Source organism: Marmota marmota, unplaced genomic scaffold, assembly GCF_001458135.2.
Source record: "Marmota marmota marmota unplaced genomic scaffold, marMar, whole genome shotgun sequence".
NCBI lineage: Eukaryota > Metazoa > Chordata > Mammalia > Rodentia > Sciuridae > Marmota > Marmota marmota.
The window spans coordinates 10,788,847-10,808,427 of record NW_025999960.1 but is presented as its reverse complement, the minus strand read 5'-3'; the positions used below and the strand labels follow the sequence as shown (position 1 = coordinate 10,808,427).

Here is a 19,581-nt window from a genome sequence, read left to right as displayed (position 1 = left end):
ACTTCAGCTTTACAAACGAATACCTGGATCTTGCTTAGCCCCACAGCACAGCACCCACTCCCATGGCTAATACTGTATATCTCTCTCTTTTTATTTTTATTTTTTTTAGTTGTAGATGGACACATTATTTTTTATTTATTTATTTTATATTGTGCTGGTGCTCAAACCCAGTGCCTCTCATGTGCTAAGTACATGCTACCGCTGAGCTATAGCCCCCCAACCCCTCCTCTCTCTCTCTCTCCCTCTCTCTCTCTGTCTGTCTCTCTCAGTGTGTGTGTGTGTCTGTGTGTCTGTGTCCGTCTGTCTGTGTGTATTTTTCATTGGTCTGAAAATTACTCTGTCAAAGTCCTTATTTTGTCTTTCAAAGTTGTATTCTCAGCACCATGGACAGTGCCATGTCCTGGCAACAATGAAATTACTACACAGAGCACTGAGTAGTCAAGCCAGAATTGAAAGCTAGGCAGGTGGCTCGAAAGGTTGTACTGCTAACCACTATTCTACAATGTACTCAGCATTTAATAAGTATTTATCTAAATAAGTCAATAAAATCATGGTTATTCTTAACTCAGCAATATTAAATCAACAATGACACTGGGTTGAGTAAATGCTCAGGCATAAGTATAGGATTGAGAGTTAAATCTCTCAAGCATAAATATGGTTTATTTTTTAATGAAAATCTTCATAAAATACAACATAATAATACAGCATCAATCATCTTTTTATCAAAATGTAGTACTCTTATGTCTGGTGAGAAAATCAGTTGAAGCATATCCTTGAACCTTGCTGTAGAAGGTCCAAAACAGCACACTTAAATTAGAACCTGCAAACTTAGTACCATGTTAAAAGTTACAATAGCTAATTTACTAGGTAAATTTATCAAATTGTGACCAAAATTGTTCTGTTTTTCCTCAATTACATAGGCACCTTTTAATCAAGGATGAACAACTGCCTAAAGAGACATGTTGAGAAAGGATTGTGCAGAGTATATTGCATTTTAATTAGTACCTCCTCCACTATGAAGTGGAGATATACAACACTTTTCTGGTTAAAATTTAGTCACAGAATTTACAAGTTTGATACAAAATTAAAAGTAATTTCTTTTTGTACCATTTAACATGAAAATCCTTCTATAGCATCCCTAATTGATGATTATCTAGGTTTTGCATAAAAGTTCTGGTGAGGGATTCATGAGAAGTTCACTGAGAAGTTCATGTTGTTTTAGGGAATCCTTTCTGTATGACTTACATTCTACAGTCCATATTTTTCCCTCTGGAGCAAAATAGTACAATATTATTTTCTGGTCATCATTTTAGTCTTACAATAGAAAATATTAGAGCTGAAAGAGCCTTCATAGTATAATAAAATGTATCATTTTACAAAAAATAAAAGGAAAAGAAAATTAAAAGGAAATCAAAATCTAAAGTAGTCATACAGGTTATACAATCAGATATTAGCAGAGTTGTTACTAAAATTCTGCCTGACGTTTTCCCTGAATCTTAGATGTTTTTATTTATTATATTTTTTATTAGCATATTAGTCTCCTACAGCATGAGTAATGCAACTTAAACTAATAACTGTTTCTTGTTAAACTCTTATCTGGTCAAAATTAAGTGACTAAGTGCCTTTTGCTAGACATTTAAAAGTATGATATTAAAAGGAAAAAATATTGTTCATTTGCAGTATCTAATAATCCCCAAATCTCAGAGGTTTAACATTCATTCACACTGTATGCTCACTGAGTTGCTAAGGATGCTTGATTTATTCTGCATTTTTTCAGCTAGACCCAAGCACCCACAGTAACTACCAACCAAAGAACTTTTATAAACATTTTCCTTGGTCAAAGCAAAGCACATAATCAGTAGGAGCAGAGAAGTAGAATCCTCTCATGTGTCTGGAGAAACAATAGATCCTCCAATTTCTTCTTCTGCTAATCACTCTACTAATAAAAATAAAAGAGTGTCTCTTATTTTAAAAAATAGTAAACCAAGTCTTTGGGAAATATCATTCCAAGATGCTTCCCATCAGAAACACACCAATGATGTCTCTGGAGAAAAAAAAATAAAACAGGAAGAGAGAGGATAACATGAGTATCATATCACTTGTTCTTTGTTTATGTATTTCTTTACTTTAGGCATAAGTCAGTGAAAACGGTAGTTGTTAGTCCCTCTGAAAAATAGAAGAGCAATTGCATAAGATTTAGATTCTTACATCTTTGTCTATTTAATCATCAAAAGGGCTGGTGAAAGTGCTTTGGAAAAGATTTATGAATATTCCTTCTTTATCATTTAATATTTTCAAATGCAGCTATAATCAGGTCTCCTCCCAGTATGAAAGCCTCAGTGTTATAGCAGTTTCATCTTTGCACAACTACAGAGATAAATTGAAGCACTTCATTCAATGTAGAGATATCTAACACTAAGAGTCAAGAAAGAAAACACCTCCACAGTTGCAAATGATATAGTTTCTGACAGGCACTTGTGAGTTAAAGCAGCTATACAAGGTAAGAGGTAAATTCACTAGAACAAATTGCACATCGAACAAACTGCAATGTTGTTCAAACTGCTGCACATAATCACACTGCAACTCATGAAAGATTTCCTTTGCAAAATTTCTTCTCTAAAATATACTTTTTTCATACTAATTTATCTTTATTAATTAGAGAAAAATCAAAAGAAAATACCTCTTTTTGAGTGGGTGACATGTAGTATGCAAATACTTTCTTTAACTGAATCTAGAGTCTTTCCAATGATTTCTGTATTTTTATCTCTTAAGATTAAAAAGAAAACAAATGCCCTTTATATACATTAAATCCCTTTTATCTAAAGAGTGTGAACAAAAGGGAAGATATCTTTGCTTCTCACATCATTCCCATTTTGAACTGTTGCGTCAGATTTTCCTTTTTTTCAAATTATGAATACTGTTGTCAAGACAGTCTAAACAAAAATGGAAAAATATATTTAAAGTTAAATTTAAATATGTTTCTTTAGTTATTTTGTGCTTTTTATGATTTGAAATACTACTTTGAATAAAACAGTGAAAAACTCTCAAATATATTATCTATTTATTAGTTTACAGAAACAGTGACTATAAAAATAAGTGTGAATTTTAGTTTGCTCTCCATTGGAGAATATTATCCATTTGCCAGTGACTATAATTATTATTTTAAACCACTTAGACTACACTTTACCCATTGAGGGTATGTTATCATACATGCTCAAAACAAACCCATTTGTATGAGACAGATGATATATAAGCTTGAGTAACAATGTTCAAGGAAAAATTTACTGGGGTGCTTCAGGAAATATCTAGCATGATTTTTCTCTCTTCTGAAATAGCAATTGTGATTAAGAATAGCTAATGATAACAATCACAGAAGCCTTCTAATTACTATATTCATGGCTTACCTTTGCAAATATTATATGGGTGACTTTGGTAAGTGGTAGCAGCAGTCATCAAGATGCTGACTTTGAAGATATATTAACTAATACAGAATACATATAGACATAGTAAATGGGTATTGTTTTAAGAGAGATGATCCATAAATGCTATTAGTCTCTCCCCTTTCAAACTATGATTTTTCAAACCCTGCATTGAATTCTGTAGGGTACAAGAAATCCCAGAATCTCATGGTTTTAGTTAGCACAAGAATGAAAAATAAACAAGATGTTTGGAAATTTGCACACCAAGCAGGCTATTACAATGATTAATGGTATCAGAGACCTATTCCTATAATAACAGTACGTCATACTTTATAGGGTTGTCAGGATTAAATGAGTAAACATATAGAATGTCAAGTCTTTAGCCGAGTGCTTGGAGCAAAACATATCCTCAATAAATATTTGCTATAATTATTATATATTATTCACACAAGGTACATGAGGAGCTAACAAACAGGAAAATATATGAAGGTTAAATAGCACCAGAAAAAATAGGCCACTCTTGACTTATAGGGACAAGGTGTGAATAAACATTTACAAGATTATATTCATTTTCGCATTATTGAAAAACCCACTTCTGTTTATCTGTTAAGAATTGAGTTCAAAATGTCATATATCCCTGACAACATTTAATGATAGTGCCAAAGCACAAAATATAATGTAGAGTACTTATTTTCCCCCAAGCACTAGATTACCATGATTTTTGTAGCTTTCATATTAAAAAAGCAAATAAGAAAACAGAATTAAATCTAAGAATAAACAGATTTTTCTTCTCCCATTTCAAAAGGCAGGTGCACAGGCTGGAAATTTCCAGCTCAAGTTATCATCAGTCACATTGCTTTTGAACATTAGCGTACATAACTTTCACATATCTGGCAGAACCACTGTGCTGCTGGAGTTACCCCACAGACAGGTGAAATTACCCCTCTTTGTGTCTTGAGATAGCTATCTTTTCTATTTTAATGTGTCCAAATACACATAAATAATAGTGACTCTACAAAAACAAAATCCTATTAGACAGTGGTTGCTTTTTAATTGCAATGATTATGATAAGGCACAAAAGGAAATCATGTGAAGAAGAAACACAAATGGGCCAGATATGATTTGTAAAGGGGTTTCTTCCTTCCTGGAATTACTTTTTCAAATACTGGGCAATTTAGTGTATACAGGAGCTAGTTTTATGTATCATATTTCACTGATGAAAATTACAGCTTGTTTTTGCTAAGTCAAAAACGTACTTACCTCTGGTCAAGTAATGCATCACTGTATTAGCAAAACTTCTGCCTTATGAATGTGTACATGTAACAGTATATAAGTAGAAATTAACTCATCAAATAATTAGGATAATGATTTTAATTGGGCATGGTAGCATCTCTAGATAGAACTCTATATATCTAGGAAAAGATTACATCCTACCCATGGTTTTATAAATGAGGCAAGGCAGAAACAAAGAATATAAATAAAACAATTTCTTACCAGAATAAAATGATCCTAACATTTCCTTTCTTCCAGAAAGCTCTTGCAGATTTTCCCCAATCAGGATAGGGTTTGTCCTGCAGCATCATATCAGTGACCTGAAACAATGACAGGAACTTGTTTAACACTTTCAGAAATCACAATCTGAATATTCAGCCCATAATTTACATTCTAGTGAGATAGAATACGTACATATTTTAACATTAGGATATGTGAAGAGATAAAAATTAGAATATATTTCATTAAATTAAAAATTTTAATAGCTTTTTTGACTTTACATATTGAATGAGCACATATAAGGTCATTCAGCATGTCAAATATTGAGACCATTTTTTTACAAGTCAATTAAAATTACCTTTGATATAAACCACCTTTAAATATCAATATCTCCATAGAAACAAACATATATAACAAAGAAAACACTACATTCTTTTTAAATTTGTCTAAATTAGAAACTTCAAAATCCAAATAATTCCTGATGTGCCTAGATTTTTAGCTATACTATTAGTCAAAATATTACCTTCTCTTTTTCTCTTCCTTTTATCATATAATTGTATGTGCAGTACAGTGTTTAATATTCAGTTTGATGCTATGCTTATTCTAATTAGCTAGCATTCTCCCATCCACAATTTTATGCCTTCTTCCAAAAATATTCCTCCTCTCTTCCCACATGCAGAGACGGTGCCCATCCTCTGAGGTCTACATCAAGTCCTGTTACCACCATGATATCTTCACTTTTCTCTGCTGACAGACATCTGCAGTTCTTGAGACACACTTCTCATGTCATATATCATGTTCCATCTTCTATTTTATTTACTTATGTGCATATTTTTTCTCTCTCTACTACACTTTAAAATCTCTAAAGATGATTTAACTTTATCTCCTTTCTAATGTCTATAGAGTCTTTTATATAATAGAATTAAGCATTTACTTAAAGAAGAAATGACAAAATGAATTAGGATATAAATGCTTGTTTTTTAAAGACCCAATAACAAAGTAAATTGCTCATTAGTCAAATCACATATTAATCGTTTCTGCAAATGCCCAATATATCATAAACAGGTAACCTATTATGAAAGTATTTTAAAAGTCTTATGTCAGTGGAAGGTGAATTCTGTTTTTTTTAAAAGAAAAATGATGAAAATATGTTTGTCTATGCATACACACACAAACACATACACACACACACACACACACACACACACACACACACACCACTCTCCTCCTTTTCCCATAGAATCTGTCCTCCCTTCAAGAAATGAAAACTTTATTTCATTAGCTGTGATTTCTATTAATAATGTTCAAATTCAAACACACAAAAAGATTCAAAATTAAGAAAACTGCACTGGGTATGGTAGCATATGCTTATAACCCAAGCAACTCAGGATACAGAGGCAGGGAGATTGCAAGTTTGAGGTCAGCCTTGAGAACTTAGTGAGACCTTATCTCAAAATAAAAATAAATGGTGGCTCCATTCCCAGTTTTCCAATCAATGGATGTGTAACTGATGTGATTCTGCAATCTGTGTATGGGGTGAAGGTGGGAGTTCATAACCCACTTGAATCAAAGTGTCAAATATGATATGCCAAGAAATTTGTAACGTTTTGAACAACCCACAATAAAAAATTTAAAAAAAAAAATAAATAAATAAATAAAATGGGTGGAAGATTTAGCTCAATGGTGTAGCAACCCTGGTTAAATTCCCAGACACACACACACACACACACACACACACACACACACACACACCCCAGAATGGAAAAAAAAAGAAAGAAGGAAAAACTCATACAAAATTAGGTATACTGTATTGAGTAATGAAGAATTTTCATTACCCATTAAAGCATACTTTTCTCTTGCCCTTAAAGTCTTAGCATTGCATGTAATTGAAACTTCCAACAAATGGCCTTGAAAGAAGAGAGATTTAATCACTTATGACAGAAGATTGTGAGTCAATGGGGAGTCTTTCTGGATCAGTGACCTTTGGATAGTACTGAGTTTCCCACTGCTACTCAAGCAAGCCCATCTTATTTTGCCACACAGTGTCCAAAAAATTGTCCCTTGAAAATATTCACTGGGATGCCAATCCGAATGGTGGCTAAGAAGCCCAGTTTCCAGGAAAGACTTCAGCTTGATTCTTATTTATTTTCTTTCTCAATGTCATTTCTAAGAACAGAGTTCCCAACATTCTCTCTGTTGATGAGAACTAAAGTTAGTTCACTGTAATTCACTGAGCAACAATGCAGATTTATGCAGTTCTGCCTAACAGTCCTCTAATAATTTTACTTGATGCTTCACTATTGAATCTGAAAACATTCAAGAATCACAGATGGTTTTAATATAAACTCTCAGTTAATTTCTTTGTCAATTGTTTTGATAAATATGAAATGCAACTAATATTAATAATTTTAAAAGGAAAAACACTTGCTTTACTTGTTTTTAAAATGATCTAGTTTATGCATTATTTTCTTTACCTATAATTTCTTCTTGATTCTTTAAAATTATAGTATTTCATTTTCTCACTCAGACTAATGCCCATGGATTGTATTTTCCTCCTAAAGTGATTCATGATATTTATCAAAATGAGAAAGGGAAGACAATAGAATAAAGATTAACCATGAGTCCAGTGAACTATATTATTACTAGAAAGTAAATAAAGATGAAAGTAGAGAAATTTAAATCTTATACATTTGGGGGGCATAAAAGAGTCTTATAACTTCCCTTGAGGAAAGAATTGTTATTCTTTCAAATACAACAATTTCAGCCACTGCTTCTTCATAACCTTGGACAAAAGTTCTTGTGTCAAATATTTTACTAAAACCTCAAGGTTAAGTAAATAAATACTTAATAAATATTTCATGTTTGGCCAAATTTGTTAAAGATTTAATGCATTCTGTTCAGCAATATTTATTCTATTCCTGAAAGAGTTTGCATGATAATAAATATTTTCAGGGAACAAAATGATTACTGGGTAGGTTTTATTCCGTTTTCAGTGTTTTCTCCAGGGCACTTTCTGGGAAGTACTTATCATACTTTCTAGAAGGAGGCAATCTGCTGCTGTATGACCAATTATTACAGCAGCATGTTTTGTGAAAATGACATCAAAGATAAAGCATTTTCTCAGGAAAATGGCAAGACAGGGCCAAGACTCATTCTTTCTGATGGCAGGCAACTGATCTTTTTCACCCCAGCTTCAACTCTTTATTTTAAGTCATATCATAAGATCAATGTCAGGTCACTTGCAGCTAAATTGGCAGTTACAGAGACAGTCATTAAGGGATGCATTCAATAAAGGAAAATCCAATTACCTTCTGCATTAGAGAAATCAAATTCATTTCTTATGTTGGTCAAGGACAATCTTTGTGGGAAAAGATGCAGGAAAGAGAGGCTGAAGGCAATTTTAAAAAGGTTGCTGTGTAGTATAAATACAACACAAACCTGTCGATGCTTCTCCCAAAGGGAGATATTAGAATGTGAAATTGCAGGTCTTTCTTTCTATGCAGAGAGAAATTTGTTTCACTCATTGAATCTCACCATCCTTCCCTTCCCTGCTCCTGTGTGCACACAGCACAGAGCCTCACTGTGGCACTTACCACATCACGCTTTGTTAGGCGGTCTTTCTCAGCATATAAGCTCTTTTAGGGGATTGATATTGTTCAGTCTGAGCAAGAAAATCCATTTTGAGGTTTAAAAGTCAGTAAAGGATTGTAAAAACAATTTATCTCTACAGGCACCTAATTGAAATCTTTGCTCCTCTGTGAGGCGGGCCTGAAAGATGCTTTGGCGACAGTGACAGTGTGAAAACAGCACTGGTGACAGACATGCCTTCCATTCACCATAGAGCTTCATGGATTACCAACTCTTAGGGGTGTGCTCTCCCTGTTAATTGTCGCAGCAACTCTAAGTCATTATTTTCCACCTTTCACCAATGAAGAGAGAAAAGCCAGTGAGATTATGTAATAGCGAAGTCACAAACCTAATGAACTGTTCTGTGTACCATTTGCCAGCCTGGGTTCTAATACAAGCTTCTTCGTCTCCCCAGTTTTTTATTTAAGGCAAGATAATTAACCTCTTTGTACCTCAAGTTCTAATTCGCCATCTAGGAGCATGCAGTATTATTAGCAGGAGTTATATTTCTGCTTCCTCTTCCTCTGTCTTCTTCCCCTCTACCATTCTCTTCTATTTATTGTATTATTTTCCTATTAACTTTTTGACTCTTTGAATATATCTCTGTTTTATTTATCATCTTTAAATGATCTCTTCTCCCTTTATCTATAAAAGATGAGCAAATAAAAATACATTTTTGTACCATATGTCATTGCTATATTGTTAGGGTTTAGGAATATTCTACATCGCATATTTCTTTTAACATTAGTCCTACAATTAAATTGCCTCAATGATCTTTCCCAATATTTCAGCAAGAGTTTGTTCTAGTGCCTGAACTTCATTCCTAATAAATTCTTCAGGAAAGTGTATGAGAAAAATGTTGCATTCAGCCAAGTTGTTTAATTTTTCTACAGTTGACCAGTGGGTAGGATGAATACAAAATTATTGGGCTCACACATTTGCCCTTAGGAATTTCAGGCATTGCTTCACAGTTTTAAGATTGAGTGATGCCAGGAAGAAAACTGGAAATTGATATTATTATTATTATTATTTTCCATATTTAATAGTGATTTGGTTATCTTGCTTGGATACCCCAATTTTTTTTTTATTTTGAGTATAATAATTTTGCTAAGTTTATTGATTACTCTGTTATTTTTCTGGGCATGGTTTCCCCTTTCATAATAAAGGGAAAATCACCTTTTTCTGGTGATTAAAAATTTCTTTTATTCTTTTAAGTCTTTCTAGAATCCTATTATTAATAATTATTTTTCTTTTTTATTATTGTAATTCTATAATTTAGGGACAACAGCTATGCCTATGCTGGTTTTTCTCTGTCTTCTATATCTACTTTCTTTTTACCTTTAATTTTTCTCATTCAGTCCTGACCCATACTATGGATTTTGAGGTATATCAATTAACATTTGTGAAAATTCCATTTTGACTATTATTTTCTCAGTTTTTTTTTTCCACATTTTTTTCACTGAGCCTACCATCTCTTGTTTTACCTTCCCACACCATAATATCTGGGAACATTTTTTTAAAACTTATATTGTAAAGACAATTATTTCACTAATAGTTTTCTAAGTCACGGGGATGTTTTGGGTCACCCTTTTTCTTCACTCTGTGGTAACATTTTTCTACTGGAAGATTTTTCAGCCACTATTGAATTTCCCTGTTATTTTCTTCTTTTTATTCCTAGTAATGAAATCCTTCTTTGGGGACTGATTGCCATTGAATGATGTCAGTATTTCCTGGACTTGCTCTCTGCAAGAGGTTCATGTTGAGGGGTAGCAAGGCCCATTTTCAGCCAGCACACCCCTCCTTAGCACACCCCAGCACCCTACCTGTGAGAACTATCCTCTGTCAACATTGCCTTTGATAGGCACCCAACATGTCTCCTCTTAGCATTGCCTTGAAATGTGGTTGACTGTATTTGACAACCTCCCATAATGGATTATGCTTAAGAGAGATGCCATTTAGTCTCACTTAAAAGGTAAAACTAGTGTTCTTTATTTTTGTTCTTGGTTTTCTTTTGTTTGACTACCAAAAACTCCCTATTTTAAAACAAAATTCTGTAGTACTGTTTAAAATTATCAATCAGAAGCTTATGTATAATGATAATTTTTTGGCAATTTTGAGGTAATACCACCAAAAATAATTACTCCATCTCTGTAATGTTTTTCTACTTTTAAAATTAGCTATATTTTTATTAATGTCTTCCCCTAATGTAACTTTTTTTTCAAAATATAATTTACAATATGAGATCCTGTAGGAATTTGAACATAGGCCATTTCAGTTTTTTGGAGAGAGAACTTTGAAGGAAAGCTTCGTCACATATTTAGCTTATGTGGTTACATAAACATTTAGTTAGTTTATCTGACAACACACAAATAAAAATAAAAAGTAGCTAGTGAATGGAATGCTAAGAGTTCTATAATAGCATTTAGTAGGTGGAGTGTTCATCTCATCTCATAAAGATAATAGACAAATGAGATGGCAGACCCAAGAAAGAAATGCAGAGAGAAAACTAGAGAAATAATGATCAAATTGGAATTTCCACAAATGTTAATTGGCATACTCTAGTGGGCCCAGGTTGGTAGTGTCTCCCATCTCTTAAAAACTGCAGAAAAATATGGCACCAGCTATACACAATTTTTATAGACTTCTATAATTATCTTTTAAATGTTTGGGGAATGATCTTGGAGTGTTATCATTGTGAATATTTTCTTTTAGTTCCTTATCCACCTCAGAAAATTGAGATAATTAGTGAATTATTGTTCCCTCACAAAATACTCTCTTCCTGATTTTGTTGCTTACACTTTTATCTGAATTTCATTGAGATTGTTGTTGTTTTATATTAATAACCATAATATTATGGTACACATCCATTTTAGAAAAACTCTTTAGATAAAATTACAAGGTAATATTTGTAAGCATGTAAAGAAAATTAAAGCCAAACTTTCAATATCAAAGAACTCATATTTTGGCACATACTTTGAAATTCCTTATGGTGGCTAATTCAGAAATAGAATGGGAAGTTACAGGATTCCCTTTAATTTGTAAGAGCAGACCTTATGTGTAAGGACTTTTGCTTCCCAAAGATGATGATTCAGGAAATATTGATTTATAATAGTTAAAACCAACATCAAAATGAGAGCATCTTCACACACCCAGGCCAAGAGGAAAGACAGCATATCATTATGAATAACAGGAGCACTGACCATAAGCTACATACCATTGGTCACAAACCAGGAAATTTGCCTAACTGGAGAGGAGGAGAGGTGGAGAGCAGGGCTCCAATATTTTTTAAAATTGTGATTTTACTTCCCTGCTTCTAAGTATGTAGACATGAAGTCTGCATTTAAACTATCTCTCAAAATTCCTTCCAACACCATCATAACTGTAGCACAGAGACTAAATGCTTTTAGGGGGCAGGGGATATCTGATTGCTTACAACTTCTAAGCCTCATTTCTCTTTCTTCCCCTTCTAACCATATCTGGGAAAGCTGATAAGGAAACTTTGAGGCTTCTTTCTTTGGCACCAACAGGAAATTCATATCATATATAGAAACTTCTTTCTAGATTTCTCCCCATATGCACCATAAAAATTCCACAACTTTTTTTGTCTCTTGAGCCATGTTCAGACCTGCATGGAAGCTATTGTGCTGAGGAAAGAATTTTCTGATTTCCTATTGGTATAGTGTGACATCATTCGTCTCAACACCCAAACAAAATTTGGGCATGGGTCTATCTTGCTTATATGGAGTGGCTGCAACAATAACAAACCCAACATTGTCATCACAAGTACAGTGCTTTGCAATTTGTTTTGCTGTCTTGTTGGGGATCCCAGCTTTTTATATGGGATAGTGTCATCTTCTGTTACAAACATATTCTCATCACTAAATCATAGTTCAAGAGGCCTCACATAAATTGAGACATTTCTAAAAGATTGTGTTAAGGAAACTTCAATGTAATCCTGAAATTCCAGCCCCATGCATAAAAAACTGCTAATATTTAAATCCTTCCTACAAAGTATAGAGGAAGTAAAAGATCCTAATTCTGGCTAAATAAACCCTGAACATAATGGGAAATTCTATAAAATGCAAGAGATCTTAAGTGGAAGAATTAACCCTGAAAATGCTCCATTACTGCAAGGATTTTATCTGTTTTGTTCACACTCGATCCCCATTATCTAGTGGAGAATCTAGCAGTTATAGGATGTCAGTAAATATCTATTGACTGACTGACTGAATGAATGAATGAATAAATAAATAGATGGACTGTATGAATAAAAGGGAATCAAGAGAAGCACAAAATGCAAAGTAGATAAGTGGGGAAGGCTTGGACAAATGGCACTCCTTTACTGCTCCTTTACAAGGACCTCCTTTACTGTCCCCATTTAATGTCTCCTTGGCAATTACTGAAGGGATGATGGTTATGGAGGTGGTAGTAGTGATTGTATTACTGACAGTGGTACATGTACAATAGAGCATTCATTTTCCTCCTGACCTTGTTCCTTCTATGCCTGGAAAGGAGATGTTAAGGTGTCAAAAGAAGTATATACAGTCTTTCTTGACTGCTAGCAAAATAAAGAAACCAAATATGATTTTGAACAAGAGGGATATCAAGCCTAAGAGGCGTGACTACTTACATTATCCAACTGAACAATGTATCTCTTTGATTGTGAATTATTTATAGAAGAACTAAATAAGGATATGTATTAATCATAAATTTTAAAAAAGTAGTATGCTTCTGTATGCATTATTTGCAGTGTCATTATATTGTACAACTCAGGAGGGGGATGGTGAGTCATAGTGAATGTGGCCTCTGGGATTGTACAGTGCTAAGTCTGTGCATCTTTATGTGATGGCTCTGTTTTGTATTTTTCTATGCACCCACTTATTTTCCCTTTTGTTCTGCCCTCCCAGATCCCACCACACACACCACACCACATACAAACATGCATATATGATCATTCTTATACAACAGCACTTCCAGCTGAGACAAAGAAAAACCCAAGGTCTAACCAGAAAGAATTACGCATACTCACTGAGAAACATTAGCTGAGTATGCAATTAAGTAAATGGAAACTATGGATTAAAGTTTCCTAAATTACCCAGTGATGCCTTGAATGAATTGCTACAAGAGTATCGGAAAATCACTGGCAAACATCTACTAGTGAGCATTAAACCTGGAATGTATTCTACAGCTTTTCAGAAGCACAACCAGGATTTCATAAGGCATGAATATTAATGCACTTGCTTATTATCTCCAATGATAACCTGCACTGCTTTTGTGATGTATTGCACCTTATTGCTAGATCCCTACTGATTTACAATGCATCATGGACTGTTTTATTATTAACTAAGGAAATTGGGCATGTCTCAGAATATAGAATCATTTAGAGAAAGACACCTGAATCACCTGAACACCGAAATATACACAATCAAAAAGTTCTGCAGAGTTTCAAACAGTGTGTTAATAAATACAAAATAAATATGATGTGCTCCAGTGCAATTTGCTTTCTACCACACTGAATTATAATTTAGAATGAATAGGAAAAAAATGAGAATGACTACTGGTTTGCTGAGAAAAAGCAAGCAGAAAAAATATTTATGGCATCTTTTGACATGCTATTCCCCATTGTGGTATAAATTATAAAACAACAATAGCCCAATATTACATAGTTGGGCATTTATTTTTGTTTTTTTCCTGAAAGAAGGAATACTTTTCAGTATGCATACCTGCTCTGTTTTGTTAACATATATTGAAAAAATAATTACACAAAAGACACTATCATATGATGGCTTTCTAACTTAATATATGAATAGAAGGCCAACTGGAAGAAAAGTAAAGGGTGTTTTCAGACATGTAATTATGAGAAGAAATATTCAAGATGGAGCCCTTGGGACAGAAAAAAGAGCAAACATCTCTTCAATGGGAAAATAATTATTTTTAGGGTGCCCAGCATTCCAGTTTTCTAAATGAAATGCCTAACACATGCTACCCCTAATGATAGTGTCCAGAACCCTAACTCAGTCTCCCAGGCCCAGCACCACTTGGTACCCTTCCATACTGCTTATATAATTATCATTTATCAGGATGGTTCAGCCTGCTCTATGGGGTAAAGAATCCAAAACTGTGGGCCAGTGTGGGAGGAGAAGTTCAACTGATTTGATATTCCTAAAGTAAAAAATGGTAAGTCCAGAAAGACTGTTAAGTCAACCATCTGACATAACCACAACGACTGCAGAATTTGAGAAATTATAAAGTAAGGCAATGATGAAGTAACATGGTCTCTAAGTTTAAGCAAGCATTGTTTCTGTTTTATGACCGTTGAAGACAGGTGTACCTGTGACACAATGACATATTAGCAAGCTTAGAAAATCAAAAATTATAACCTGAAAGCATATTTTTGTAAAAAGAAATAACTTGTATCAACATTTGGTGTCTGAAAATAAATCCAGCTATTTGTATTTTTTGCATTTCAGGTAAAATTGAAATATTGGGTTTTAGGGCATATTTTAAAAATTACACCAAATAAAAGTGCTTTAATCAAGCTTTTTATTGTTGTTCTTGCTCTGTTGTTTAGTTACTATATCAGTGATAGCTAAAAATTCAAGATGTTTTCACTAGAATTATTAAGTTTGATATATATACATATCATACATATGCAAGTTATAAAAAATAGGAATAGATAGAAAGCAAGTTTGTACAGCCTGCCTTGACAAAAAGGGAACAAAAGGCCCTTCCTGTACTTGTCCCCAGTCATTATCCTCCCTACCTTCATCAAAGGAAACCACTAATCTAAATGTTGTATTTACTATTCCTGTACCTTTGTTTTCCACTGTGGTTTTACCCCATCTTGCTGTATCTATAAATGAAATAAAATAAGTTGTTTAGATATATATTTTTGGCATGTTTGTAATTAAGCAGAATAATATAGTATCATTTTCCTGCATCTGGTTTTTATCATTCAATATTAGTTTCCTTAGATTTATTTATCTATACTGAATCAAATATTTGTACCTTTGATTCCTGATGCATATTTTTAATATTTTTTTTTTATTTTTCATGTGGTTTTACTTCTTTTTCCTTTTAATCTTAATTAATTTTATAAATATTTGCTAGTTTTATAAGATTTTGAAAAACAAATTTTGGATATCATAACCCTCTGGTAGAACTTAATTTTTATTATACTAAGTTCTCTTCATATCTTTATTTCCTTATCACTACTTTTTGACTAATTCTCTGTTTCTTTCCTTAGTTTCTTAATGTTAAATGCCTACTATATTCATTTTCAGAGATTTTTTTTTAATTTTGTACCATAAGCATAATAATGTTAGACTTTTCAATTACCAAATTATTTTATTCAATTTAGTCTTTATAAATTTAAAAAATATGTTAATGGTTCTTATAAGTTTAAATTGTTATACCTTCATTATATGTTCACCCTATTTAATCCTAAAAATATTTTGCTTCCCCACAAAAGTCCATCTTGCTAGATATCAGCTTTTTTTAGAGTGTTTTCCTGGTATGTCTTTCAGTCTTTTACTTAGAATTTTTCTGTTTTTTTATGTTCTGGCATGACTTTGAAGACACCATGGCAGAATTTTAAGAATGACCTGCAATGGCCCTTGTGGAACCATGTGACTATAATGAGTTATGTCCCATTGATTGCTATTTCCTATGGTAAAAAGATTTTTGAGTGGGCCTAATTTAATCACATGAGCCACTTCAAAGCAGTAGAAGACAAAGATATTTGAAACTTGAGAAGGATTCAATGCAAGTGATGTTCTCCTTTGCTGACATGGAAGAGACCGTTTGAATGGACCTAGAGTAGCCAGCATTAACTGTCATCAAGCAAACAGGGACCTAAGCCCAGTTCAAAAGAAATTGCATTCTACTAACAACCTGAATCAATTTTGAGGTAGATTCTTCCTCAGGTTCTCCAAGAGCCCAGTCTGGAGAATGCTTTGGTTTCAGACTCTTGAGATCCTAAGCAGAGAATGCAGAGGAGCCCAAGTGAACTTCTGATCTCCAGAACTGTGAGCTAGCAAACACATCTCATTTTAAGCTGCCTGTTTGTTAGGCAACAATAGATAATTAAAACAGCACATAGAAGGAAATGTTTTAAGATAATCTGACAGTTTTTGTCCCTTAAAAGAACAGTCTCATTGATTTGGCTTAATTAAAATAACCAATTTTACCCCTTCATTGTATAGAATCTCTTGCTGACTTCTTTTCCTTCACTTTTGTCTTTTTTTCAGATAGATTGAATTTTTATTTGCATTTATTCTGTATTGTCTTGAATATTATTTTACTTCTAATCACAATGAAGATTACTTGGAAATTTTACTTTGCCTTCTCAAATTAGCAAAATCTAATAACTAGTCAATATCACCACTTCACTCAAAATTAACAACAAAAACCTCACAATGACTGAACTCTAATAACACCTTCCAAACTCTACACAGCAAACTGTCCCCTGCTCTGTGTTACTCCCTGAGGTAGAGAACAGTAATTTTTAGACTGTGCCTAATCCTGTTATTCCATTTTATAAAGTAGTAGTTTTCTGTAAGTTATTCCATTTTGAGTACAAGTGCTAAGGTAGAGTTACTCTACACACACTGTACAAGTAAACATCTACCACCTGCCTAACAACCACAAGGCATAAACTGATAAATAAATTAATCGTACTAATAAAAATGACTGCCTGTGGACTTACTGAATTAATCAGAGGACATGGATGCATGGGAGTAACAATCCCATATCAGAAATACCAAGCGCATAACTTATCAAACATATGAACCACCAAATGAAACAACACCGTCCTAAGACCTCCCAAAGGAGGATCACTCCAGGACTGGACATGGTAGCTCAATGACCCTATCACCTGGTCATTCATCATGAACCATGCCCAGAAAAACACAGCAAGAGACCTGTGGTTTCTGTCCCTCCAGGCTTCAGAATAACACGGTTTCTCCTGCCCATGATTACACATGGCCCACTCCAAGCCAAGACATCAAGTTGACACTCCATGTTGATGCTCTCACACTGCTGTCCATTATACACTGGCCTAGAATAAGTTCTGCACTCTAACAGCTCTGTATCCTAAGCAAGTTCTTCACCTGGTATCTAATCTTCTCTGACAACTTCCAGTGACTTGCATTAGTATCTGCTCTCTGCATTTGCTCTCAGTTCAGCCTATGAACACCTGTGGCCACTATAACCCTTTCTTAGCCTTCTGTAATGTGTGTGTGTGTGTGTGTGTGTTTGTATAAAGTGTGATGTGTGATTTGAATGTTATAGATATTAGAAGTAAAGTATGGAATAAAAGAACTTGTGATCGCCCAGCCTATCGGGTAACCCACAAGTATTTAGTGAATTGCAGCTGCTAAAAGTGGTATAACTTGTGAATTTATTATTATTCAATAAACTTTGATATTGGAAAAAGACACAAACATATTTGGTCTATGTTAGTGGCATAGCTTGCTCATGACGTAAACTTACATGTAAATTTTTCCAAAATTTCAATACTTTCTGGTTATTAATACTTAGATATTTTAAGGAATAACTCATTTACTATAGTTAATGTTTAATATAGCTAATGTTCATATATATTTAAAAGCATATTAAACATACAGTACCCACAAATTCCATCTTGCATCTTTGATTGCCTTATTAATGTTTTTTCCTTTGTATTAACTGTAATGTCAACTTGAAAATTTTCGTTAGTGAGGGTCTGTTAGAGGTAAAGTTGACTTTTATTTTTCTTGAAAATATGTGTTTGGCTCTTCCCCTTATAAAACAGTGTCTCTGGGGAATTCTGTTGTAAGATAATTTTCTTTTAGTACCTGGAAGGTACTCCTAGTCTCCATTGTTGCTAGTCAGAAATCAGTTGTCACTGTCATACTTGTTTTGTCTCTGACACTTTTGGGATGAGTTTTACTTTGATGGTAGTTTTACTATCTCATGTGTCTGGAAATGAGTATTTTTGTTTTAAATTTATTGTGATTCTCAAATCTGAAGATTCATACATTTTGATAATTAGGAAAAATTATAAATCAATTTTTTTCAAATATTGCTTCTCCCCATTGTATTTTCACCTTCAAAAATTTTGATTAAATGCAAAATAGAGTTTTGCCGTTTGTGTGTGTTACCTTCAATTAAATATTTTCGATTTTTCTGTGCATCAATCTGGAAAAATATAATTTAAAGTGTATTATACTTTACTAATTAATTATTTTGTCCAATATGCTCTTTAAACCCCAAACTGAACATTTCTTTTTAATCATTTTAAATATTAATTTCTAAAAGTTCTTTTTAGGTCATTTTCAAATGGCTAGTATTTTATTCCTCGTTTTACGTTCAAAGTCCTCTTAATTTACATATATTCCTTACTAGATTATTTTATATTCCATTTGGATCATTCTAATATCTATGATCTGTGTGGATTTAATTCTGTTAGTTGTATTTACTATTATTTCTAATAATATGTGTTTCCTTGAGTACTATATAATTTTTATTATGCAGTCATGTGTATCATCACTTTATTTAAGGAGAGGTTTTATCATCTCGATAGATGCGGAAAAAGCATTCGACAAAGTACAGCATCCCTTTATGTTCAAAACTCTAGAAAAACTAGGGATAACAGGAACATACCTCAATATTGTAAAAGCAATCTATGCTAAGCCTCAGGCTAGCATCATTCTGAATGGAGAAAAACTGAAGGCATTCCCCCTAAAATCTGGAACACGACAGGGATGCCCTCTCTCTCCACTTCTGTTCAACATAGTTCTCGAAACACTGGCCAGAGAAATTAGACAGACGAAAGAAATTAAAGGCATCAAAATAGGAAAAGAAGAACTTAAATTATCACTATTTCCAGATGATATGATTCTATACCTAGCAGACCCAAAAGGCTCTACAAAGAAACTATTAGAGCTAATAAATGAATTCAGCAAAGTGGCAGGATATAAAATCAACACGCATAAATCAAAGGCATTCCTGTATATCAGCGACAAATCCTCTGAAATGGAAATGAGGACAACCACTCCATTCA

At 33.4% G+C, this 19,581-nt stretch overlaps 1 protein-coding gene across 3 annotated transcripts in view; it reads right to left on the bottom strand.

Moving 5' to 3' along the window:
* The window catches only part of Tmem117 (transmembrane protein 117), a 474,182-nt gene that overhangs the window by 152,478 nt on the left and 302,123 nt on the right, over positions 1–19,581 (bottom strand). For all 3 annotated transcript variants that reach the window (XM_048802574.1, XM_048802575.1, XM_015493238.2), the window contains one exon: positions 4,914–5,011. In XM_048802574.1, the coding sequence (XP_048658531.1) occupies positions 4,914–5,011 (98 nt within the window). The remainder of the gene's footprint in view (positions 1–4,913; positions 5,012–19,581) is intronic.